General features: G+C 44.4%; 1 protein-coding gene across 4 annotated transcripts in view; it reads left to right on the top strand.

Annotated features, from left to right (window-relative positions):
• The window catches only part of LOC140729418 (excitatory amino acid transporter 2-like), a 232,273-nt gene that overhangs the window by 1,058 nt on the left and 203,740 nt on the right, over positions 1-27,475 (top strand). The window contains exon 2 of one of the 4 annotated variants that reach the window (XM_073049136.1): positions 2,061-2,148. The exons of 2 other annotated variants lie outside the window; for them this stretch is intronic. Coding sequence is in view for 1 of the 2 variants with exons in the window: in XM_073049134.1 (XP_072905235.1) it covers positions 8,624-8,633 (10 nt within the window). In the remaining variant the exon portion in view is untranslated. Of the gene's footprint in view, positions 1-2,060; positions 2,149-8,608; positions 8,634-27,475 lie in introns of those variants that run through there. One more of the 4 variants, XM_073049134.1, reaches the window with a different exon arrangement.

Raw genomic sequence — 27,475 nt, 5'->3', positions numbered from 1 at the left:
AGAAGACACACAATGTGAAGTCAGGGAGAGAGGAGAGTAGACACGGGCTGTCAGTACTGTATGTAGTGTAGGTGCACATGACCCTATTTAACCGAGGGCTGCAAGCCCGGCCTGGGCTATACCGAACGCAGATCGGCGTTGCAAGCCGAGCCAATGGATCTTTGGGCGAGACCCCACCGCCTCTAGATCCGCCGGCGTTGCCGACATGGCGCCGGCGGCGAGGAGAGAGAGAAAGGTTCGGCAGAGTGGACCATCCGGATCCCCGTGCACCGGCCTCAGGGGTCAGGTCTCTTCCCCGCCCACCCCCAGTGCAGGATTTCTGTAGAAAGAGGGGAGAGACTGACATTCCTCAACACTTCAGCTACTTGTGAAGGAACCCCACTTTATCTGAAGCGCTCAGAACCAGATGTTGACATTGATAGTCACGTCCACGATATGTTGCAATCTCCCCTACGCAACTTGGCAACAACACTTTTATTCAAAATGCAATGAATTATGATGACGCTTGGCTGCATAATTGGCTTGATATGGAGACGCAGCGCCCGTGTGGCTGTAAATTCTAGAGCAAACGAAGAGTTTGCTGGGGAACTCCGCGGGTTAGCGGCGTTTGTGGTAGGGAAGGAGTTGCCCGCGTTGCCGCTGAGTTCCTCCAGCAGATTGTCTCCAGCATCAGCAGTCCCCTTGCGCCTTTCCAGCTCTTAGCCCTGCCGGGACGCCGTCGTCCGCTCCGTAAATTGAACACTTCGCTGCAGAGTAAAATTATTAACCTGGCACCGTTTACTTTCATTTCCGTAACAAGAGAAAGTCCGCAGGTGTTCTCCCGCTTCTCTGTTTTTGTCCTCTCCAAATTGTATTTAGCATTTTGTGCGTATATTTTGTATAAATGATCATTTTATTTTGAATTAACTTCGTTTTTGGGAAGTCCATTCCCTATAGAAATTATAAAGTGAGGGTGGGAAAATAATATCTGCAGTTTCTGTGAAAATGCATTCACATAACATTCACTCCTGATTTAACTTGTATATAATTTGTTCTTTGTAGGATGTGTTACCAATATCTCCTTAATTTTTTATGAAACAGTGAAATATTTGTTATTAATGTGAATTACTTACATTAGTTTACGATTGTCACGTACAGACAAGCTGTAAACATCTGAGCGGTATTTTCTTTGAAGATATTCTGCATGAAATTGTGACCTTTAGTCCCTGGTACTTGGAGTTAATTTTTCTTTGTCTTTGACTGTCAGTGTTTGACCACAAAGATGTTGCAATCATTTTTAGAGTTTCCAAATCAGCCAGGGAGTAGGACGGGTGAAGACTTGCTGTCAACGTGTTGTTTTCCACAGAACTCCTCTAAAAATATTGGTCCAGTCATAGACAAGACATGCAAAGATATAATATTATACATGCTGGAAATCTGCAGTAAAACAATAGCTCTGTAAATGTTCCTCAGAATAACAGAATGGTAAGGAGGCCATTGTTTTCAAGGCCTGGTTCATATGTCCACGGGCACCAGAGGGGAAAACACACTTAACTCGTTCTCTGACCTGCTGCCAGCATTTCATTAGTATAAGTAAGGTAATTTATTGACAGGTAGACTGAGGAGATAGGGAGACCAACAAAAAGGTACTGCAGTCTAACTAACTAAAATAAGACAGTGCAGCGTACCAGGAGTAAAATGTCTGGTAGATGCACCTGTCACCCTGCACCTCCCAGTCAGTCACAGGCTCTGAGTGTCAAAACTGTTTTGTTCCTTTTTTAAAGATTTTTTGAGTTAGTATGTTGGTTGTATTGCATGCAGTGTCCTTGGAACGTTTAACTTTTATGTCTAATTGTTTGTCTTTAGATTAGCTCTGGATTTTAACTTTGATTTCCAGGTGTTTATTTGGTCTCACGGGGATATTTAAGCTCTCTTTGTATTTATCACCTTTACTCAACTTGGGATAATTTAATTAGCAGGGTATTTTCAATGTTTTGCATCATAGTTGTTGTCTTTGGGGGTTATTGCTTCGCCTGGACACCTGGGTTGTCTGATTGGTCTTAAATTCCTCCATGCTGCAGGGTTTATTTCAGGGTGCGTGAACCCCACTTTGCTCAGTCGTTGTGGATCCTTGTCTGGTGAAACTCAAACCAAGTTATTCTGGGTATTGTGAGTGATTTCAGTTCTTCTGGATTCTGTATAATTTGCCTGGTAGTTGCTTGTTAGTTTTGCTGGCTAATTACTGTAATAAATGTTTTGTTTTGTTTGAATCGTCGAAGTCTCTGCGATTCCTGCACTGGAGTTCACTAAGGACCCTGACACTGCGGTGGGACACACACAAGTGTCCAGGAGGCTTGATGTGGCCACTGATTGCAATCCGTCATTGACAACTCCTCCTAAAATAGAAATGGGGAATATGAAAACCCAAGTTAGAATTAACAATTATCATACATCAAAGGCTATAACTGAATGCAAGTGAGTATGTGGGAGTGTATGAACTGAATTTGAATTTGTTTAAATCTTACATCCGTTCCACAATGTGAGGGAGTAAGGATCTTTGCATTTGCGAACATGTAAGAATGTGTGAGTAATTGTGTGCATGTTTGTACACGTTAAGTGTTATGTACAGTATATCTGTACGTGTCAGTATGTGTAAAATTGAGTATGGACATATCACCTGCGAACGAATATCTGTGTGTGCATGCATGTGTGATTGGCGTTATCTGTGTGTGTAAGCATGAATGTGTGAACTTATCTGTGAGTGCATATGTGTGTGTATGAGTATACACGAGTGTGTATATTTGCATATGCATATGTCAGTGTTTATTTGTGTGTATGCATATGCAAGCATGTACATGTGAGTGTGTATGTGTTTGAGTGCGTATGTGTGAGCATGTGTGTACTTGTCGGTGTATGTGCAATTGTGTGTATCCATGACTGTGTGTAAGTGTATTTATGTGTGCTTGTCAATATGTGTTTCAGACGATGAGTCTGAATGTGTGTGTGAGCACGAGTGAGATGCAGGCATATTGACTTGTGGAATTCTAATGCAGAAATTCTGCAATCAGTCTCCACTCTGAAGCTCAGAGATCACATATATCGTATAAAATATATGTTATAGGCAAATTTTATTGAAATTGATTGTGTTCTTTAAGTAAGAGCATTGATGAAGGTAGTTTAGGTGATGTCGATTTGGAGTTTGAAAGGCACTTTACAAAACATTACGATAAGCAGCTTGTAAAGTCTTGACATTGAAGAAGCAGTTATGGCGTGTCTAACATACAGAGAGTTGTGAACATTGGTTTATCACACTGTGAGCGCTTATACAACTGTGCGCCCTGCGGCTGCTCATTAACATGAATGCTGTTGTAAAGACTTAAACCAGGGTAAAAGTGGATAATGTCAGATGATACAAATCTTAAAAAATACAGTAAGTGGTGCAAATGATGGGAATAAATCCCAGAGCATGTGGATCAGTGAAACTGGCAGATACAAGGCAGAAGAAATTTAACACATTACTGTAGGAAGAATATGAAGGATACGGTATTGATTTAGCTTTAAGGAAAGGCCAGGAGGATGTACTATATGCCTGGAGGAAGGTTGAGAAAGGAGACGGTGCAGGGAGCTGTTTGGAGAATTCTGATGTTGTTGCTCCCCGAGCTAAGAATGGGCACAGATTTGATAGGGATGCCAAAACGCTGAGCAGTTTAGATGGGAGAAGTATTTACAGTGCAGCATGGTCACCCACAGGCACAAATTAAGGAGCTACAAAGAGGAGTTTTCCAAGTTGTCATCTTCTATGATTTGAAATGTACCTTCCAAGTGAAGGTAGAAGCAAGGTCTGACCTTCCCTGGAGGAAAGCACAATGATCCAAACAAAATCCTGCCACCTCTCCTACACCAACTCCTTAGCCACGGTTTAAACTGTATATTCTTCCTATTTCTGGCCTCACTAGCACATGGTATTGGTGGGAAGCCTGAGATCACATCCCTGTAGTTCCTGCCCTTTAACTTAGCACCCAACTCCCTGAACTCCCCTTGGATAATCTCATCACTCATCCTATCCACGTCATTGGTACCTACTTGGATCACAGCTTCTGGCTGCTCACCCTCCTCCTTAAGAATACTGAGGACTCGATCCAAGATATCCCAGACCCTGACACCCAGGAGGCAACATACCATCTGGGAATCTCATTCCTGCCCATAGAACCTCCTGTCCATTCCCTAACTAACAAACTCCCCATCACCACACAGTGAATCTTTCCCTCTTCCTTTCTGACTCAGAGACAGACTCAATGCCAGAGGCCCGAACACTGTGACTTTCCTTTGTTAGGTCCCCCCCACCCCCCACAGTATTCAAAGTGATTTACCTGTCCTTGATGGGGATGGGCACTCTGCACTGGCACCTTAACCTCTTTCCCCTTCCTGTCACCCAGTCTCCTGTGTCTGCACCTTGGCTGTAACTACCTTCCTAAATGTCTTATCTATAAGACCATAAGACATAGGATCAGAATTAGGCCAGTCAGCCCACCAAGTCTGCCCCACTATTCCATCATGACTGATCCCGGATCCCACTCAACCCCATACACCTGCCTTCTCTCCATATCGTTTGCTGTCCTGACCAATCAGTAAATTGTCAACTTCCACTTTAAATATAGCCACAGACTTGGCCTCCACAGCAGTCTGTGGCAGAGCATTCCAGAAAATCACTACTCTCTGGCTCAAAATATTCCTCCTTACCTCTGCTCTAAAAGATTGCCTCTCAGTTCTGAGGCTGTGCCCTCTGGTTCTGGATACCCACACCGTAGGAAACATCCTCCCCACATCCACCTTATCTAGTCCTTTCAACATTCAGTAGTTTTCAATGAGATCCCCCCCACATTCTTCTAAATTCCAGTGAGTACAGGCCCAAAGCTACCAAAAGAGCCCCATATGTTAACCCCTTCATTCCCAGAATCATTCTTGTGAACCTCCTCTGGACCCTCTCCAATGACAACACATGCTTTCTGAGATAGGGGGCACAAAACTGTTGACTATACTCCAAGTGTGGCCTAACTAGTGTCTTATAAAGCCTCAGCATTATCTCCTTGCTTTTATATTCTATTCCCTTTGAAATAAATGCCAAAATTGCATTTGTCTTCTTTACCACAGATTCAACCTGTAAATTAATCTTCTGAGAGTCTTCCACAAGGACTCCCAAGTCCCTCTGCACCTCTGATTTTTGAATTTTCTCCCCATTTAGATAATAGTCTGTGCTATTGGTTCTTTTACCAAAAAGCATTATCATACATTTTTCAACACTGTACTCCATCTGCCATCTTTTTGCCTTTTCTTCAATTTGTCTAAGTCCTGCTGCAATCGCTTTGCTTCCTCAGCACTACCAACCCGTCCGACTATCTTTGTAGCATCCACAAACTTTTCTACAAAGGCAATTCTCCAAGTAGCAGTCCCAATATTGACCCCTGAGGAACACCACTAGACACTGTCTATCACCCCTTCAAGCTCCTGAAGGATTAAGAGTTCATTCAGTTCCAGCTCTAACTCTAACGTAGAATGTTAGAAGCTGCAGACGAATGCATGCAGCTGAACCCATCCTGGTGAAGGGTCTCGGCCCAAAATGGCGACTGTACTCTTTTCCATAAATGCTGAGTTTATCCAGCTGAAGGCACTTCATGCAGTTGTAGTCATCACAGATACTGCCTTCCCACATCCCACATCCCACAAAAGGAGCATTCAACTATCCTGCCTGGCCTCTCTACTATCCTTGCTGAGCAGATATAAAGAAGGGAAGGAAAAATAACTTAACTTTGAGCTTTTCTATCCTTTGCTTTCTCTGACTGAAGTGTCTAAGAGCTAAAGCAGCCTTGATCTCACCACTCAAAAGGCAGCCGCTGTGACGATTGCCCGTCTTGCTATAAAGAGCTCACCTCTGTCCCAGGATAGTGATGGACTTTTACCGCTGTACCATGGAGAGCATACTCACCAAATGCATCTCAGTGTGGTATGGCAATTGTCCCGTATTGGACTGCAAAGCACTCCAGTGGGTGGTGAAAACTGCCCAGTGGATTATCGGCACCCAATTGCCCACGACTGAGAACGTGTATCATAAACACTGCCTGGGCAGGGCGAAAAGCATTATCAAGGTTGCATCTCATCCTAATCATGGACTTTTTACTCTCTTCCCATCCGGTAGGCGCTACAGGAGCCTCCGCTCTCACACCAGCAGGCACAGGAAGAGCTTCCCTGAGGCTGTGACCCTGCTGAACCTCACATCACAACGCTAAGCAGTACTGCACCCATATTGGACTGTCTCAGTACTTTTATATTTGTGTGCTGTAGCACTTACTTTGTATTTGCAGTTATTTTGTAACTAACACTATTCTTTTGCACTTCTGGTTAGATGCTAATTGCATTTCATTGGCTTTGTATCTGTACTCGGCACAATGACAACAAAGTTGAATCTAATCTAATCTGTCCTTGCTAATCAATCACAAACGCAGATTGGCCACTAGTTAAAGCTCTTTTTTACTGTACCGACCTGCTGCTGCCTTTGTAGTGTGGCAGTGGACCTGATTGAAATCCCCCCCTCTCCAAACTTCCAGTGTCCCGATTGGCTGCTGGTCGAAGCTCTTTTTTGCTGTACCGACTCGCTACTGCCTTTTGTACTTGGGCAGTGCACCTGACTGAAGTCCCCTCCTCTCAAAAATCTTTTGATTTTGATTCCTGACTTTGTATGCAGGCCTATCATCATCTTTCCCTGCACCCATTCCACTATTAACCCTGACATTTTGGTTCCCATCCTACAGCAAATCTAGTATTAGCATCCTGATCCACTCCCCCCACACACAGCAGCTTTCGCAAACAATCCCACAGGGATATTAGACCCCACTTCCTTGGAAGAGTGCCTATCATCCAAACATCTGAAGCTCTTCCTCCTTCACCATCACCACGTTAAATGATTTTATCTTCTTACTTATGGCTTCAGTGGCACGTCACATGGATAACAATCCTGAGAGGAATTCCTGTCCCTTAACTTGGCACCTAACTCCCTGGACTCATTTTGCAGGATCGTGTCGCCCTTCCTGCCTATGACCTCTGGCTGTTCACTCTTTCCCTTAAAATGCTATGGATCTATGAAATACCTGACCCTGGCACCTGGGAGGCAACATACCATTCAGGAATTTTGTTCTTGTCTACAGAGTCTGTTCCACTAATGAATAAATCCACTATCACTACTAATCGCCTCTTCTTTCCCCTTCCCTTCTGAGTCACAAAGCCAGACAGTGCCAGACACCTGACTGCAGTGGCTTTCCTCTGCTAGGTCATCCCCCACCACAAAGGTGATGCACCATCAATAACTCACTCTGAGACGTAAGAAGCGAGATATCGGCTTTTATTGACTGGAAGAATGAACAACACTACATCCTGGAGAATGAGGGCCGGGCTCAGGCCTCAATCGCCATTATACAGGGGTCTGTGGGAGGAGCCACAGGAGCAGTCAGACAGGTATATGTAGTTCACCACAAAGGTATCCAAAGTAATATACTTATTATTTACAGGAACGGCCACAGGGGCACCCTGTACTAGATGCCCGCTCCTTCCTCTCTCCTGACAATCACCCAGTTACCTGTGCCCCGTTACCTCCCTGAACTCCTCAGCCTTCTGAATTATGCAGAGTTCATCCAGCTCCAGTTCCCTAACATGATCTGTAAACAGCTGCAGTTGGTTCCACTTTTTACAGGTGCAGTCGGCAATGACACTGGAGGTAGCTCTGTCTTCCCACATTCTGCAAAAAGAACATTCCACTCTCCTGCTTGGCATTCCCACTGCTCTATTTGCACAATAAGAAAGAATCTTACTTTGGTTTCTGCCTCTTGACCAAAAGCCCCCAGCTCTCCATTCTAACACTGGCCCACTCCCACAATGGCCACTAAACTTAAACCCAACTTCTTTTTATTGGCTCTTGTCGTATCAAATTACCCAACGATCTCAAGCACCTGAAACATCTCAACTGCCTTCACTTGCTTTTTAAATCTTGTGCTCATTCACAACCTCAGATCCGCCAAAACTTATGCAATGGTTGTTAGACTATATGTTGAATACAGGGTACAGAATTAGTTACAATATTACAGGGAATAAGTGATTACACTGGACAATGTGTGAAGAATTAGGACTGTAAAATTGTGGCCATGAGGAAAGATTAGATAGGACAGGATTTTTTTTAAACTGTAAAAGCTGGGGGGAGATCAGTGCATAAAAAAATCAGCTAGAGTAAAATATGAGGGATTTATATTTCTTAGCTGAAGAATTAAAAGCTGCAGGTCACAAATTTAAATTACTTTGAAGACTGGAGGGGCGATGTGGGGGCAAACTAAAATCACTCGGTGTGTTAGGGATCTGGAACTGACTGCTGGTAGTGTGGTAGAGGGAGGAACCCTCATCACACTTAGAAATTTCAAAAGCTGCAACCAAGTGATCGGGGATGGGGGACAGGAATTTTAGGATTAACACAAACATTAGAGGCTTGATGTCTATTTACAGTTCTGTATATTTTCAACAGTTCTGTAAAGAAATCAAACAGAGTCTGAACCTTTCAATCTTTCTGTGTTTTTATAGGACTTCCCCAGTTTATGAATCTCAGCTGATGGATTCTGGTACATATAATATTTTTATGGGAATTCATTTATATTTTAAAGTTGAAGCATGTGCATATATTCGTTCCTGCAAGTGGCAGAATTTCTTTCTTTTATCACTCCATTTTTGGTCATTGTTATTCATAGTCTTGTGGTTTTAATGCCATTCATCAGAATATTGTGGAGGTATGGTTACATATTAAGTGATTTTTTTTGTATTATCTGGTTAATCAACAAAATTCACTTATGAACATTTGTGAAAACAGTATTTTTCATTATTCAGAGATACAATTATGCTACAATTAAATTTAATCATGGTATTTAAAATTGAAAGAATATCAAAGGTATTTCAACATTATAAGTTCACTGTTAGACCTATGAACAGAACAGTACTGGTGTAAAAGTCACAGCAGGATGTCATAAGAGAATTGGCTCCCATTGAGAAGGTAACACAAATCATCTGGAGAAAATAATAGATTTGTTTCACATTAATTACTAATACAGATAATAGGACAGAAGATCCCCAAAACTCCATCAATATGTGCATATTTTAAAATTACAGCCTGCTTAAAGCTTGCCTCAACATCTACATCAGCTCTATCAGTATGAAATTCTCGCACACCACAAAACCCATGCTAAGACTCTTCTAAGAGACTTTTGGATAGGTACATGGAGCTTAGAAAAATAGAAGGTTATGGGTAACCCTAGTAATTTCTAAAGTAGGGACATTTAGCACAACTTTGTGGGCCGAAGGGGCTGTATTGTGCTGTAGGTTTTCTACGTTTCTAAACAGTGCTCGCTTCCCTAAACATCCTACCCGTGGCTGGTGGAAGTTCAGAAGCTTCTGTGCCTTTCTGCCTTGAGGACAAGATCAAAATGATCAATCACCATGTGTAACAGAAACTTTTTACAATCCTAGTTGATACTACATGCAGTTAAAGATAACTTGTTGCAGTCCAAACCCTATTGATGTCACTCAATCATATCCCATTTGAAAAAGTGGGATAGGAAAAATGTTCAGATTATTCAGAATCAGACTTACTACCCCTGAGATATGTTGTTAAATTTGTTGTTGCAGCAGCAGTACAGTGCAATATATACACTTATTATAAGTTAGAATCAGAAATAAATAAAGATAAATGAACAGGGCAAAAAGAGTGCATTCAAGTGGTGATGCACCATCAATAACTCTGAGATGTGGGTTAAGGTAGGCTTTTATTGGCTGGAAGAAAGAACAAGCAGCAAGTGGCCACCACACAACATCCTGGAGACTGAGACCGGGGCTGTGTCTCCAATCTCCTTTATACCGGGGTCTGTGGGAGGGGCCACAGGAGCAGTCAGACAGGGGTCTGTGGGAGGGGCCACAGGAGCAGTCAGCGGGGGGGGGGGGGGGGGCGTGTCCAGACAGGTATATGTTGTTCACACAAGTGGACATTCAAAAACTTGATGGTAGAAGGGAAGAAGCTAAAACTTTGGGAGTCCTCCCTGATGGTAGTAACAAGAAAAGGGCACATCCTTTATGGTGAGGGTCGCTAATGATCGATGCCGCCTTTTTGTGACACTGCCTTTTGAAAATGTCCTCGATGATGGGGAGGCTAGTGCTCATGATGCAGCTGGCTGTGCACTGGAACCTCCATACAGGTGGCGATGGCTCCCCACAGTACCTCTGTCAAAATTTTCTAGAGTCTTTGGTGACATCCTAAATCTCCTCAAACTCTTAATTAAGTACAGCTGTTGTGTGCCTTTTTCACAACTGCATCAATATGTTATGCACAGGATACATCTTCTGAGATACTGACATCCAGGAACTTGAAGCTGCTCACCCTTTCCATTCCCCTCAATGAGGACTGACAACTTCCCCTTCCTGAAGTCCAAAATTAATTCTTTATTGACAAAGTTGTTATTGCAACACCACCCAACCGGCCAATCTATCTTACTCCTGTACGACTCATTACCATCTGAGATTCTGCCAACAAGTTGTATCATCGGTGAATTTATAGATGGTGTTTGAGCTATGTCTAGTCACAGTCATGAGTGCAGAGAGAGTAGAGATGTGAGTTAAGCACACATCATTGAGGTCCGCCTGTGTTGACTGTCAGTGAGGAGGATATGTTATTTCCAATCTGTACTGACTCTGGTGCCTTGATGAGGAAATCAACGATCCAGTTGCAGAGAGGACATATGAGCAATGACTCAGGAAATGAAAGAAGACATGTCAGCTCATGAACAGCTGAGAGTGCAGCTGAAAGGTACAAATATAGGAAAGTTAAGGATTTCCCATGTGAAAGACTAAGAGGCAATGCTAGGGAAGGGAGGATTTAAGGAAAATGTAAGAAAAATCTAACATTTTTAATATTCAGAATATTCAATGTTGGTTCCAGGATGAGAAACAGGTTGCCATGTTTGTTATATTTGCTGTAATGTTCGTTGGCAGCCAGCATTACCAAATATTCAGGTTGTTGCCTATTTGCCAGTGCCAAATCACCATGTGGTAATGTTCAGCTACCCAGCAGCAGCTCTGACACACACTTTGTGCCTCTGACTATCCATACGATCAGTGCCTCTCATTATCTTGTATACCTCTAACAAGTCGCCTCTCATCCTGTGTCGCTCCAAGGAGAAAAGGCTGAGTTCACTCAACCTATTCTCATAAGACATGCTCCCCAATCCAGGCAAAATTCTTGTAAATCTCCTCTGCATCCTTTCTATGGTTTCCATGTCCTTCCTATAGTAAGGCAACCAGAATCGAGCACTGTACTCCAAGTGGGGTCTGACCAGGGTCCTATATAGCTGTAACATTACCTTTCAGCTCTGAAACTCAATCCCACAATTGATGAAGGCCATTGTACCGTATGTCTTCTTAACCACAGAGTCGACCTGCGTAGCAGCTTTGAGTGCCCTATGGTCTTGGACCCCAAGATCCCTCTGATCCCAAGAGTCTTACCATTAATATTATATTAATATTCTGCCATCATATTTGACCTACCAAAATGAACCTCTTCACACTTATTTGGGTTGAACTCCGTCTGCCACTTCTCAGCCCAGTTTTGCATCCTATCAATGTCCCGTTGTAACCTCCACACTATCCACAACACCCCCAACCTTTGTGTCATCAGCAAATTTACTAACCCATCCCTCCACTTCCTCATCCAGGTCATTTATAAAAATCATGAAGAGTAGGGGTCCCAGAACAGATCCCTGAGGCACACCACTGGTCACCGACCTCCATGCAGAGTATGACCCATCTACAACCACTCTTTGCCTTCTATGGGCATTCAGTTCTGGATCCACAAAGCAATGTCCCTTTGGATCCCATGCCTCCTTACTTTCTCAATAAGCCTTTCATGGGACACCCTATCAAATGCCTTGCTGAAATCCATATACACTACATCTACGGCTCTACCTTCATCAATGTGTTTAGTCACATCCTCAAAAAAATTCAATCAGGCTTGTAAGTCATGACCTGCCTTTGACAAAGACATGCTGACTCTTCCTAATCATATTATACCTCTCCAAATGTTCATAAATCCTGCCTCTCAGGATCTTCTCCATCAACTTACCAACCACTGAAGTAAGACTCACTGGTCTATAGTTTCCTGGGCTATCCCTACTCCCTGTCTTGAATAAAGGAACAACATCCGCAACCGTCCAATCCTCCAGAACCTCTCCCGTCCCCATTGATGATGCAAAGATCATCGCCAGAGGCTCAGCAATCTCCTCCCTCACTTCCCACAGTAGCCTGGGGTACATCCTGTCTGGCCCCAGTAACTTTTCCAACTTGATGCTTTCCAAAAGCTGCAACACATCCTCTTTCTTAGTATCTACATTCTCATGCTTTTTAGTCCACTGCAAGTCATCCCTACAATCACCAAGATCCTTTTCTGTAATGAATACTGAAGCAAAGTATTCATTAAGTACCTTCACTATTTCCTCCGGTTCCATACACACTTTTCCACTGTCACATGATTGGTCCTATTTTCTCACGTCTTATCCTCTTACTCTTCACATACTTGCAGAATGCCTTGGGGTTTTCCTTAATTCATGGCCCCTTCTGGCTCTTATAATTTTGTTCTTAAGCTCCTTCCTGCTAGCCTTATAATCTTCTAGTTTCATATCATTACCTCGTTTTTTGAACCTTTCGTAAGCTCTTCTTTTTTTCTTGACTAGATTTAAAACAGCCTTTTGTTCACCACGGATCTTCTACCTTACCATCCTTTCCATGTCTCATTGGAATGTATCTACTCAGAAACCCACGCAAATATCCCCTGAACATTTGCCACATTTCTTCAGTATGTTTCCCTGAGAACATCTGTTTCCAATTTATGCTTCCAAGTTCCTGCCTGATAGCCTCATAGTTCCCCTTACTCCAATTAAACAGTTCCCTAACTTGTCTGTTCCTGTCTCTCTCCAATGCTATGGTAAAGGAGATAGAATTGTGATCACTATCTCCAAAATGCTCTCCCACTGAGAGACCTGACACCTGGCCAGGTTCATTTCCCAATACCAGATCAAGTTCAGCCTCTCCTCTTGTAGGCTTATCTACATACTGTGTCAAGAAACCTTCCTGAACACACCTAACAAATTTCACCCCTTCTAAACCCCTCACTCTAGGGAGATGCCAATCAATATTTGGGAAATTAAAATCTCCCACCACAACAGCCCTGTTATTATTACACCTTTCCAGAATCTTTCTCCCTATCTGCTCCTCGATGTCCCTGTTACTATTGGATGGTCTATAAAAAACACCCAGTAGAGTTATTGACCCCTTCCTGTTCCTAACTTCTACCCACAGAGACTCCATAGACAATCCCTCCATGACTTCCTCCTTTTCTGCAGCCGTGACACTATCTCTGATCAACAGTGTCATGCCCCCACCTCCTTTGCCTCCCTCCCTGTCCTTTCTGAAACATCTAAAGCCTGGCACTTGAGGTATCCATTCCTGCCCCTGCACCATCCAAGTCTCTGTAATGGCTACAACATCACAGCTCCAAGTGCTGATCCACGCTCTAAGCTCATCCGCTTTATTCACAATACTCCTTGCCATTTAAATAGACACATCTCAAACCATCAGAATGAGCGCATCCCTTCTCTATCACCTGCCTATCCTCCCTTTCACACTGTCTCCAAACTTTCTCTATTTGTGAGCCAACCTCCTTTTCCTCTGTCACTTCAGTTTGGTTCCCACCCCCAAGCATTTCTAGTTTAAACTCTCCCCACTAGCCTTAGCAAACCTCCCCACCAGGATATTGGTCCCCCTCGGATTCAAGTGCAACTTATCCTTTTTGTACAGGTCACACCTGCCCCAAAAGAAGTCCAGAAATCTGAATCCCTGCCCTCTGCTCCAATCCCTCAGCCACGCATTTATCCTCCACCTCATTCTATTCCTATACTCACTGTCACGTGGCACAGGCAGTAATCCAGAGAGTACTAGCTTTGAGGTCCTGCTTCTCAACTTCTTTCCTAACTCCCTGTAGTCTTTTTTCAGGACCTCTTCCCGTTTCCTACCTGTGATGTTGGTACCAATATGTACCACCACCTCTGGCTGTTTTCCTTCCCACTTCAAGATATTGTGGACGAGATCAGAAACATCCCCAGACCCTGGCACCTGGGAGGCAAACTACCATCTGCGTTTCTTTCCTACGTCCACAAAATCGCCTGTCTGACCCCCTGACTATAGAGTCTCCTACCACTGCTGCCATCTTCCTTTCCCTACCCTTCTGAGCCACAGGGCCAGACTCTGTGCCAGAGGCGGGACCACTGTTGCTTCCGCCAGGTAGTCTGTACCCCCCAACAGTACTCAAACAGGAGTACTTATTGTCAAGGGGTACAGCCACTGGGGTACTCTCTAGTACCTACTTCTTGCCCTTCCCTCTCCTGACTGTTACCCACTTCTCCATCTCCTGTGGTCCCAGGGTGACTATCTGCCTATAGCTCCTTTCTATCAGCTCCTCACTCTCCTTGACCAGACAAAGGTCATCGAGCTGCAGCTCCAGTTCCCTAACACAGTCTCTAAGGAGCTGCAGCTCGATGTACCTGGTGCAGAAGTGGTCGTCCAGGAGACCAGGAGTCTCCAGGACCTCCCACATCTGACACTGAGCACAGAAAAATGTCCTCACACACATAGTCTCTGTCTTTATTTTAAACAGATAACCTACCTGGCCTCAACCCTCTATCACTGAAGCCCCATTGAGCCAAAGCCTTCCTACTCTGTCTCCCACTACTCCGACGCCCACTCTGTAAATCTGTCTTCCTTTTAAACTCTTCCCGCTGTTCTCACTGGCCGACCTGCGCAGTCGTGCCCCGTTCAAACCGCTGAAGAAATAACCTCAGTATCTGGGGATCTGTATCTGCCTCTGCAACTGGATCCTGACTTCTTCGTTAGGAGACCACAGTCAGTGCAGATTGGAAATGACACACCCTCCTGGCTGACACAGCACAGGCACATTTCAAGGATCCGTGCTTAGCCCACTGCTCTATTCTGTCTACACCCAAGTCTATGGCTAGTTCCAGCTCCAACACCATCTATAAATTTGCCAATTGCACAATTGTTGGCAGAATCTAAGAAGGTGACGGGGTGGCATACAGGTGCGCGATAGATCATACCAAGAACCATGCAGTCAACATCAATAAGACCAAGATACTGATTGTGGGCTTTGGGAAAGGAAAGTGGTGGAACACACACCAGTCCTCATCAAGGGGTCTGCAGTGGAACGAGTGAGCAGTTTTATGTTCCTGTGTGTCAATATCCATGAAGGTCTAATCTGGGCCCAACATAAATACAAAGAAGTCATGACAGTGACTGTATTTCATTAGGAGTTTGAGGAGATTTGGTATGTCACCGAATACTCAAGCAAAATTCTACAGTTGTACGGTGGAGAGCATTCTAACTGGCTGCACCACCGTCTGGCATGGACGGGCGAATGCACAGGATCAGAAAAAGCTGCAGATGGTTGCAAACTGGCCAGCTCCATCATGGAGACTAGCCTCCCCATTATTGAGATCATCTTCAAAAGGCGATGCCTCAAAAAGGTAGCATCCATCTTTAAGGACCCCATCAACCAGGACATGCCCTCTTCTCGTTACTAAGATCAGGGCAGAGGTCCAGGAGCCTGAGGACACACACTCAAAGTTTTAGAAACAGCTTCCTCCTCTTCACCACCAGATTTCTGATTAGACAATGTACTAACCCAAGATCATACCTTACTATTTCATGGCATACACCAGTGGTATCAAACCGGATTTTGACTCAGTAATTGCCATGAGAAAGATCATATTTCAGCAGCCTGGCTTGGACAAAACAACAACAAATATTAAAACAATCAGTGGAAATTTGAACAATGGAGAGCAATTCATCATGGTTCATCGGCCCATTCAGGTAATGAAAAAGCCAAAAACAGAGCTGCAAAAGGACTTGTGAGTCCTTATACAGGATACCATAAAGGGTAATTTGCATGTTGAGTCTGTGGAGGGGAGGGTAAATGCAATGTTAGCATTCATTTGAAGAGGACTAGAATATAAAAGCAAGGATGTAATGTTGAAACCTGGATGTGGAGAGGATGGTGGGAGAGTCTAAGACCAGAGGACACAGCCTCAGAATAGAGAGGTTTCCTTTCAGAATGGAGATGATGAGGAATTTCTTTCACCACAGGCAGCTATGAAGGTCAGGTCTTTATGTATATTTAAGGCAGAGGTAGTGAAGTGACTGGTGGGCTGGATGGCACGGAAGCTGAAGGAATTCTTTCCGGAGTTGGGTGGAGCCCATGGACAAAGCCACTTGCCCCAGTCGCCTGGAGGAATGGGTACGTCAGCTTCTGTGGTGATACTGGGGTTACCATCAGCCCAGTGCTGAAGGTAGATTAATACCCTCAGCCCAGAATAAGCAAGATCTTCACAAGGCTTTCTGGAGAAAAACACTTCAGTAGGTTGGACTTGGCTGAGTTCTGCTTACAGATGGAAATGGAGGAGGATTCCAGGGAAATGCACATGCACACTGGTGGAGAGCTATGGACCAGGTGCTGTGGGGCTGCCTAGGCATTCAGTGTTGCCTGGATGGCATCATTGTCACCAGTGAGGATGACAAAGAGGATCTTCAAAATCTCGGGACAGAGTTAAAAAGATTAGAAGATTATGGACTCAGATCATGACGCGACAAGTGCGGATTCCTTGGGCATCGCTTACTGTGGTCACACCATTGATGAACAAGGATTACACAAATGTGCTGAGAAAATTCAGGCTGTGATGAACTCTTCAGGGCCAAAGGACCTGCAGTCCTTTTTGGGATTTGTCAACTACTGCGGCAGGTTCCCGCTAAATCCCTTGAACTGATTGCAGCAGATTGGGGAGAAATGGAAATGGACAGAGCAGTGTAGGGTGGCTTTCAAGAAGGTGGGGGAAATGGTGACATCAGACATTATGGTCCACGTAATCCAGTGAAGCTTGCATGTGACAAAGGCTTTGCCTTATGGTGTGAGTGCAGTCAAATCACATGTTACGAGTGATGAAAGTGCTTTTGCATTGCATTTTCTTGCCACTGCAGAGAAAAATTGTGCGCAAATTGACAACAACGGCCTTGAGTGTGGTTTGGGCTGTAGAACGTTTTGACCAACCGGTGCTTGTGTAGGAGAGAATTTGGCCTCATTGCCACCAGTTTTTGGTCTGTGAATATGTGACACCAGCGGCATGGGTGCAGAGATGGGTACTTTTTCTTGGAGGACACGGTTGCAGGATTGAGTTCAAGAGGGCAACTAATTATGGAAGTGCTGATGGACTGTCCTGTTTGCCCTTGGAAAAAGAAGTATTGGAAAAATTTACAGAAAAAGACACTCCTCTTGAAGTATTCTCCCTAATGCAAATCGGAAGTCTCCCTGTTACTGCAAAGGGAAACCAGAAAGGATCTCACGCTGACTCAGGTCTGCAGGGCTGCCCAAGGTGCAGCGGAGACTCCAGTTCCCTCATTTCTGCCAGCGCCGAGGTGAATTTGCCCTTGATAGGGGGTTGCCTTGTGTGGGGATTGAGGGCTGTTGTACAAGCTCAGAGCTAAAGTGTTGGAGGATCTACATGCTGGTCATCGAGGCGTGGTTAAAATGAAGGTGTTGGCTCAAGGCTTTGTCTGGTGGCATAGGATAGATCAGCAAATGCTTGCCATGCATTGTATGGAATGCCATCACATCCAGGAGATGCCAGGAGCAGCTCCTCCCATCCCTGGGAATACCCTGCATTGTCCTGGCAGGGAATTCATGTGGATTTTGCCGGACCATTCATGGGCAATAATTTCTTGGTAGCAGTAGGTGCAGCTGCAAAGTGGCCAGAGTTGTTCCCAGTACAGCTGAGCACACTGCTGGTGTGTTGAGAAACCTCCTCGCGAGGTGTGGTGTTCCAGAACACTTAATCTGTGATTATGGACACAGCTTCTGGGGAACAGTTTCAGCCATTCCTGAAAATGAATGGAATAAGACATATTACATCTGCGCCATACCACCCAGCTACAAATGAGCTGGCCGAAAGCTTTGTCCAGAGTTTAAAGAACGCACTGTGAGCAACGTCAGCAGACCATGCTACAGTAATACTAAATCAGAAGATGGACAATTTCTTTCTCACATATCACAATGCGGTGCACTCCACGACCAACAACTCACTAGCTACGCTGTTCCTGGGTTGTCCCTTGCGTTCATGCTTGGATCTCCTCAAACCCAGTCTCAGAAGGATTACGCTGGGGAAACAGCTGAGACAAATTGAGGGCTCCTCAAACAGGGAGGTTTGATGTTTCACTCCAGGACAAGCAGTCCAGGTGAGAAACTACAAAGGTGATCGAAAGAGGACACTAAGCACTGAACTGGACCACTCTCCTACACAGTGCACATTGTGTCTGATGCCATATGGAGGTGGCGTATCGATCAGTAGAGGAGAGCAGTCAATCGTTAGAGAGGAAAGGTGGCTATCGCTGCTAGAACCACTTCCTGCAGTCTGAGTCAGCTCCTACAACCACCATACCAGAGGCTGAGACTGTTTCACAGTCACACGTCACCTGCTGAGCAGAGTGTGATCCCCTGGCAGGAAATACGTTATCCCACAAGAGTAAGAAATCCTCCACAGCGATTAAGTCTTTAAGCTTGAATGGGACAATTTAACATTCACTCTGTTGTGGGTGTCTGTATATAGTAGTTGTATTATATAATATACGGTATATATAGTTGAGGTGCATTCTCTATTGAGTTGGAGTTTACTGCTAAGCAGGCAGGATTGGTGTGTATTTAATATTTCTATAATATTTGAGTGTTAGTGTAGATATGTTGTTGATTAAGCATTCTTTATTTGTTTAATGCTGGTTTAATTATTCATTACGGATGATATGTAAAAATATGTGATTGTATATGTCATCACGCTACCACATGATACGTGCGTGCCTCGCTTAAAGTAAAACACAAGGGTAGAGCCACGTTTCGGGCTCCCATGCCTTCCTTTGAATTAATTTAGTTTTGAAGTTACAAAACATAAACCCAGTAAGAGTAGGTCTCAAGATGCAGGGTGAGTAGTTCCCTTACTGGAATATTACTTCAGTATTGAGTATGGACGTTCCAAGAAGACCATTCATATGAATGCTCTGTTACTATGGGAACTAATGTTGGAAGTGAAGCATGTTAAATACGCTCAAAGAAGATTTCCCAGTAACCATGCCTGAATTTGCAGTCAAGGTCCAGTGTTGAAAAGGGTCTATGTATGGATGCTGAAACAGTGGTCAGAATTTGACTAGTGTCCAGATGAGGAACTGAAACTATTGCAAAGCCTTTGCAATAAATTGCCACATTAACGCTCCTTCTGCTTGGACCAAACAGTAGTGTGAGTACTCTTCATCCTTTACATCAGGTGCAGTGGCCAAGAAGTCAGTTGGTGTTCTGGATAAGGAGCTTCTACAGGACTGTTTGTCCTTCAGCAAGAAGTGATATCTCCTCTTACACAGAACAACTCCACATACTACCATGAGGCAAACACCTACAGTCCCCTCAAGTGAAGAGAAGACTGAGGTCACACTTGAGCCTTGTTCAACTGGGTTTGCTTTTTATAACTGAACAGAAGCCAAGAGTCAAAGAAACGTCACTGACTCTGACCATAGTCACAAGTCGAGCTGACACAAGGGGGGCAGGGACCGTGGCAGTAGCTTGCAGAACATGCAGTTGCATGGTTGAAGGTGGTAATGAAATCAGAAGTGTTGCTACTAGTGGATCTACTGATGGTGACCCTCTCAATAGTAAATCTGGGTTCAGTGCAGACTTTGGAAGTAGCAAGTTGAAGCAAGCCTGACGGAGGAACAGAATCACATCACAGTTCAGCTCCAGTATCAGGCAGTCCGAATCCTGACACAACTCTAAAACCCGTATGGAGATCAAGAAGACTCTAGAAACTAGACTACATTTATAGTCGAACACAACATCAGTGAAATGTGCATAACAATGTGTACCTTACTGCTGAATGCGTAAAGAGTTACAGTCAAAATTAGCCTTTGTTCAACCCAAAACACCAACCAGTCTTTTGCCTCCACTGATGCTACTTGACCTGTTGGGTTCCTCCAGCAGTTTACTTTTTTTAGTGTATCTTTAACTACAGACCCTCTGTTCTCTGTTAATGTCTGCATTTTCATTCTATGATCCCAATTGATCAGAAGAACTTCAAGGTTTACCAAAAGTAAGGCAGTCAGAGCTTGAAGTTTCAGGTAAATGGAATTTCAGTGGCTTGCCTAATAATAAACAATCACTTTTCCTTTGTTTATACGTATGCATTTGTGAAGCTTTTTATAATTATGTGATTGGGCCAGTAATTCTGAAAACCACACAAATGACATGTGCTCTGACTTCAAATGCCACCTTGCTAGCTGTGGTGTTTAAATTTAATTAATGCCCTTCAGTCTGGCCTCAATGTGATTTCAAGCCTTTCAGTGTGGTGCTTCCCGTCTCCTCAATTCAGGGGAAAGTAGACGTGGACGATAAGTACTGGCAGTACCAGGCTAACCTCATCCAGTGAATCATAAAGGGTATTAAATAAATGTGGAAGAGAAAAGTCCTATCAATTTTGGTGAATATGGAACAACCAGCTTGTTTTAAAATCCTTCCTGGTCAAACAGTGCCATTAAGGAAAGTGAACACGCTCACTCGTTTTGCCCATGTGGCTCCCGGACAATGGCAATTGGTAACTTGTTTATTGTTGTTTCTGGGGAATGTACACGGAAGGAGTCATTAAAAAAGGTAGGGAACAGATGATTGAGTGGCAAGACTATGATTGATTGAGGAATTGGGTAATGAGAGGCCACACAAAGGGAAGTAGTGAAGATTTATTCATGAGAAACTTACCTTGAGAACTACTAGGGAATTGAAAAGTGTAAGGTGCTGAGGGATTGATGGGTGAACATGGAGAAGATGTTGACGTAAGGGACAGCAGTTGCTGGAATCTAGAACGGCAGACAGTCTGCTGCAGGAACTTACCAGGTCGAGTAGCATTTGTGGGGAGGAGGAGGGTAAAGAAACTATTGGGTAAAAACTCTGCACCAGACAGGAATGGGGATGGTTTTCCTTCTTGTGGGAGAATCTGGAAGTAACGGTGACTGTTTAAGGATAATTTAAGGGCGAGATGAGGCAGAATTTCTTTTCTCAGAAGCTGGTGATTCTTTGGAACTCTCCTCCTCAAAGACAGTAGAAGCAGAATCTCTGAGTCTTTTTAAGACAGAGGTAGCCAGAGTTTTGATAAGCAAAGAGGAGAAAGGTCACCAATTTTAGGCAGGGGTGAGGTCAAGATCTCATTGAACACACACTGGTCTTCATTGAGGGGTTAGCAATGGAAAGGCCGAGCAGTTTCAAATTCCTTGGCAGCGACATTTCAGAGACTTGGAGGAGCAGAGTCTGATTAGGGATAGTCAGCAAGGTTTTGCGAGGGCTAGGTCATGCTTCACAAGCCTGATTGACCTTTTAGAAATTGATGAAGGTAGAGCAGTGGATGTGGTGAATATGGATTTCAGTAATGTGTGCAACAAAGTTTCCATTGGTTGACTCATTCATGGAATCGAAGGAAACTTGGCTGCGTGTACTCATAATCAGCCAGAAGACAGTGAGTGGTTGTAAATGGATGTGTTTTGCCTGGAAGTAAGTGACTAGTGCTGTCCTACAGGAAGCTGTTCTGGGACCCCTGTTTAGGATTTTTATAAGTGACTTGAATGAAGAAATGGCTGGGTGGGTTAATAAGTTTGTAGATGGCATGGAGGTTTGTGGTGTTATGGATAGTGTGGAAGGCTGGCATAGGTTACCATGGGACATTGATAAAGTGCTGCCCTGAGGTGAGATGGGGTTCAGTCCAGAGGAATGTGAAGTGAAGGCAAGATACAGGGTTAATGGCAGGATTCTTATCAGTGTGGAGGGACAGAGGGATCTTGGAGGTCCCTCAAAGATGCAGCACAAATTGATAGGGTGGTTAAGAAGCTGTATCGTGCATTGTCCCTCATTGGTCAGGATTTTGAGTTCTAGAGCTACAAGTTAATGTTGCATCTCTATAAATCTCTGGTTGGACCATACTTATGTTCATTTCTGGTTTGCCACATTATGGGAAGGGTGTGGAAGCTTTAGAGAGGGTGCAGAGGAGATTTTCCAGGAGGCTGCCTGGACTAGAGAGCATGTCGTATGAGAAAGTTTGAGTGAGTTAGGGTGTTCCCTTTGGAGTGAAGGAGGATGAGAGGTGACTTGAAGAGGTATATAAAATGATATGACACTTAGACAGAGTGGATAGCAGCACTTTTTTCCCCCAGGGTGTCAATGGCTAATATGAAAGGGCATAACTTTAGGGAGATTGGAGGAAAGTATAGGGGGCCGTCAGGGGTAGGGTTTTTACACAGAGAGTAATAAGTGCACAGAGTGCACTGCCAGGGCAGTGGAAGAGGCAGATACATGAGATTCCTCCATCTCTGCCTCATCTGCTCTCAGGATGAGGCTTTTCTTTCCAAAACTAATGAGATGTCCTCCTTCTTCAAAGAAAGAGGCTTTCCTTCCTCCACCATCAACACGGCCCTCACCTGTATCCCTTCCACTTCATGCATGTCTGCTGTCACCCCATCCTCCCGCTACAGTGCCAGGGATAGGGTTCCTCTTGCGCTCACCTACTACCCCACTAATCTCCACATCCAGCGATAATTCTTTGTAACTTCCACAGGGATCCCACCACCAAGTACATCTTCCCCTCACCCCCACTTGCCGCTTTCTGCAGGAATCACTCCCTATGCGACTCCCTTGTCCATTCGTCCCTCCCCACTGATTTCCCTCCTGGTACTTATTCTTGCAGGCAGAAGAAGTGTTACACCTGCCCCACGCTTCCTACCTCACTATCATTCAGAGCCCCGAATAATCCTTGTAGGACCGGTGAGTCTGTTGGGGTCATCTACCATGTCTGGAGCACCTGGTGTGGCCTCTTGTATATGGGTGAGACCCACCGTTGATTGGGAGACCGCTTTGCCGAGCACCTACCAGATCTGCCAGAAAAGGCGGGATCTCCTGGTAGCCACCCATTTCAATTCGACTTCCCACTCCAGTTCCAACATGTCAATTCATGGCCTCCTCTACTGTCACAATGAGGCCACACTCAGTTTGGAGGAACAATATCTTATATTTTGTCTGGGTAACCTCCAACCTGATGGCATGAACATTGACTCTTCTCGACCTTCAGGTAATTGTCCTCCTCTTCACCATTCCCCATTCCTGTTTCTCTCTCTCACCTTTTTCCGTACCTGCCCATCGCCTCCCTCTGGTGCTCCTCCCCCTTCCCTTTCTTCCATGGTCTTTTACCCTCTCCTATCAGATTTCCCCTCCTCCAGCCCTTTATCTCTTTCACCAATCACCTTCCCAGCTTTTTACTTCAAGCCCCTCCCCTCTCCTGGTTTCACCAATCACCTACCACCTTGTACTTCTTCCTCCACTTCCCCCACTTTCTTCCTCTGACTTCTCATCATTTTTCCCCAGTCCTAAATGAAGGGTCTCAGCACGAAATGTCAACTGCTTGCTCCTTTCCATAGATGCTGCCTGGGCTGCTGAGTTCCTGCAGCATTTTGATTGTGTTGCTCTGGATTTCCAGTCCCTGCAGATTTTCTGGTGTTTCTGAAGCTAAGGGGACTTTTATCCCTGCTCTGATAGTATCCCTGCTTCTGATGAAGCTTGTCTCCATCTAGCACCAAACTTTTACTAATCTAATTCTAGGGGTTGTACCTGGAGAATTTGGATCACCAAAGTGGAAGTTGAGTTCATCGTCACCTGCACAAGTACCTGTATGCACAGATGCAATGAGAAGCTTCCTTGCTACAGTGTCACAAGCACATAGCATCAGATACATTCCAATCACAAAAAACACGAATTAAAGATTCAAGATTGTTTCATGCAACACACACAAAATGCTAGAGGAACTCAGCAGGTCAGGCAGCATCTATGGAAAAGAGTAAACAGTCGATGACATTGTCAGTATACAAGTGTGAAGGAGAACGAAATAATCGTTATTCCAGATTCGAACAGCACAAAAAAACCCAGTAAGATAGAGAACACAAAAATAATATTAAAATACAATAAATATGAGTAGATAAGATAGCTTATAAACATTGATTGATTGTATGTTCATAAAGTGAGTCTAGGCACAGGAGTGACCCTGACAAGACATGATAAAGTAGTTGAGGTTGGGTTAGTGCATGGGAAAGTAACAGTTTTTGTGTCTGTAGTCCTGATGTGAATGCTATGTAGCCTCCTTGATGGGAGTGGGACAAACAGTCCATGGGCAGTGTGGGTGGAACTGTTCATGATGTTACTGGCCCTCTTCTGGCCCCTTTCTGCATATATGTCCTTGATGGGAGTGGGACAAACAGTCCATGGGCAGTGTGGGTGGAACTGTTCATGATGCTACTGGCCCTCTTCTGGCCCCTTTCTGCATATATGTCCTTGATGGGAGTGGGACAAACAGTCCATGGGCAGTGTGGGTGGAACTGTTCATGATGCTACTGGCCCTCTTCTGGCCCCTTTCTGCATATATGTCCTTGATGGGAGTGGGACAAACAGTCCATGGGCAGTGTGGGTGGAACTGTTCATGATGCTACTGGCCCTCTTCTGGCCCCTTTCTGCATATATGTCCTTGATGGTGAGTAGGCTGGTGTCAGTGATGCGTTGGGCAGTTTGACTACCGGTTGTAGAGCCTTTGTCCGCCGCAGTGCTGATTCCTTACCATGCAGTGGGGTAGCTTGTTAGGATGCTCTCTACCGCACATCTGTAGAATGACGTGAGGGTAATTTAGCTCTCTTCAGCCTCCTCAGAAACTAGAGGCATTGGTGAGCATTCCTGATTGTGTAGACCATGAGAGGTTTTGTGGGATGTGCACTCCCAGAGTTTGGAGCTCCTTGCGGTTTCTACTGCTGTGATGCCGATGTGAACAGCTAAAAAATGTTAATTTTGTTAACAAGAAAAAACACAATTAAAATAAGAAAAAAGTCCATTGTAGTGCAAAATGGTCATAGTGTCTCTGTACTGATGTAGTGATTTGGGTTGTGCAGGTTGATTTCGAATCGAATGTCTGAAGGGAACTAGCTGTTTTTGAACCCGGTGGTGTCAGATTTCAGCTGCAAGAAGGTGGCCAGGCCTGGGTGGTGGGAATCTTTTATGATAGATGTTGCTTTCTTAAGGTAGCGCCTCACGTAGATGACTTCCGTGGTGGGGAGTGATTTGTCAGTGATGCATTGGGCTGAGTTCAGTACTCTCTGCAGCCCATTCAAGTTACTGCTCAAAGGGGTTCCCGAGATTGACTGGAGTGCTTGCCTAAACCTAACCCTAATCTGTTGACAAAAGGTTGGTCTAGAGCTCTCTTCTTTAACATCTCCTTAACCTGAAATTGAGGTTATTCTCCAATGATCACGAGCTCCCCTTCCCTTTCGGAATAGCATTTTGGAAATTGTATTGTTTGCCTGAATACCTGCTAAAATGAGCCAATGACAGTAGTAAGCAAAACCCAACGAGTTCCCCTCAGAGCCGTCTGAATAATAGCAGTAGGGTTGCCATTAGTTTTCTCCCCGGTACTATAGAGATGTGTTCAGCAGCTGTAGAAGGTGGCAATGAAATCACTTACTTAGTCCAAGGTTTCCATGGAGCTGGTATTTTCCTATCTTTGTGCCTTCTCTAACTGCATTTGAAAGCACTATTCCATTAGCCATTTCCCCTCATTGTTCTACTCAACAGTTTACCTTACACATATTCATAAACTTCCAACAGTCTCACCTGAGAATACAATGTCAGTTTCTATAGGCAAGCTTGCCAAGCGCAATGTTGTCCTGTCATCACTTGCTTCAGATTTGTGTTTAAATCTTTTAGAACCATCTGCTTTAACTCAGTAGTTTCTTCTAGTCCCGCAAAGTATTCGCTCAAGCATCCCTGGAATAAGTCTTCCTGTTTGGCGATCATAATTTCTGTTGTTGGTGGAATTGCCTTTGCCAACTTCTATATCTCTGTCTCCTCGTTTAAGATGCTTTTTAATACCTTCCTATTTGACAAGGGTTCCGCTGTTTTGTCTTTAAACTTACTTATTTGGTTCACTGTCAAACTTTATTTTAAAATGTTTCTGCAAAATGTCTTCTATTTTTCTGAGTAACATAGTGAGCCTGCTGCTAACACTACCCCCAGAATCGATCGTGACTAAATACTTCATTAACCACACTTTTTCTAGCAAACGATCATTGCAAGTAATAGCCTGTAACTTCCCTTTGGGCTTAGAGGCAATTCAATATGGCAGAACTGTGGTGGGCCTGTCCCCAAGAGCGAGGAAGACCTGAGGTTCGATCGATTTAAGCACGGTGCCAAATCACAGAGGTCGGTTACAGGCTGAATTGTGGCGGTGGGGTCCTGGCCCCAGAGTGTATTGAGGCGTGTGAACTTGATGCTTGGCCATCGATTTAGGCACTGGGCCAGACTGAAAAGGGTGATGGAGCCTGAGACGATGGATGGGGCGGTTCAGATTGTTGCTCCACAACTTGGCTCGGTGTTAAACTATGGGACTCTTGGGACTTCAGTTCAGAACCGTATTTGCTTGCAGTTACTGTTTTCTCTGCACATTGGGGGTTTGACGGGCTCCTTCTTTTAATGGGTTCTTTTATCTTTTAATGGTTTTTTTTGACGGTCATGATGTGCTTTATTCTCTGCACGTTGGGTGTTCAACAGTTTTGTTTTTTTATGTGCGTTCTTTTGGGATTTCTTTGTTTCATGGCTGCCTGTTTAGAGATGAATCTCAAGGTTGTATAATGTATACATTAACGTGCTTTGAAGTTCGCTGCTGTCTGTGTGGAGTTGGCAGAATCTCTGTGTGCGTGTTCCCCCTGGGGCATCCCAAAGTCATTTAGCTACACTAATTGGCTGCGGTAACTGACACTTTCCCATAGGTGAGCAGTAAAAGAATCATTAGGGAGTGGAGTGGTGTGTAAGAGAGACAACATTTCACACTACAGTGAAATAAGGAAGAGAGAATAAGACTGATGCTGGCATGAACGTGATGGGCTGGACAGCATCCTGCATTTTAGATTGGTGCACCATATAACTAATGTGAGATGGAAAACTAATGTCTACAAGGGATAGATTATTCAGACAATAAGCCACAGAATTAGGCCATTCAGCCCATTATGCCTCTCTGCCATTCCATCATCTCTCTCAACTCCCTTCTCCTGCCTTCTTCCCGTAACCTTTGACACCCTGACTAATCAAGAGCCTATCAACCCCTGCTTTAAATATACTCAATGACTTGGCCTTCACAGCCGTTTTTGGCAATGAATTGCACAAATTCACAACTCTCTGGCTGAAAAAAAATCCAGCTTATCTCTGTTC

This window comes from Hemitrygon akajei, chromosome 6 (assembly GCF_048418815.1).
Source record: "Hemitrygon akajei chromosome 6, sHemAka1.3, whole genome shotgun sequence".
Taxonomy (NCBI): domain Eukaryota; kingdom Metazoa; phylum Chordata; class Chondrichthyes; order Myliobatiformes; family Dasyatidae; genus Hemitrygon; species Hemitrygon akajei.
This window is presented reverse-complemented; position numbering and strand designations above follow the sequence as displayed.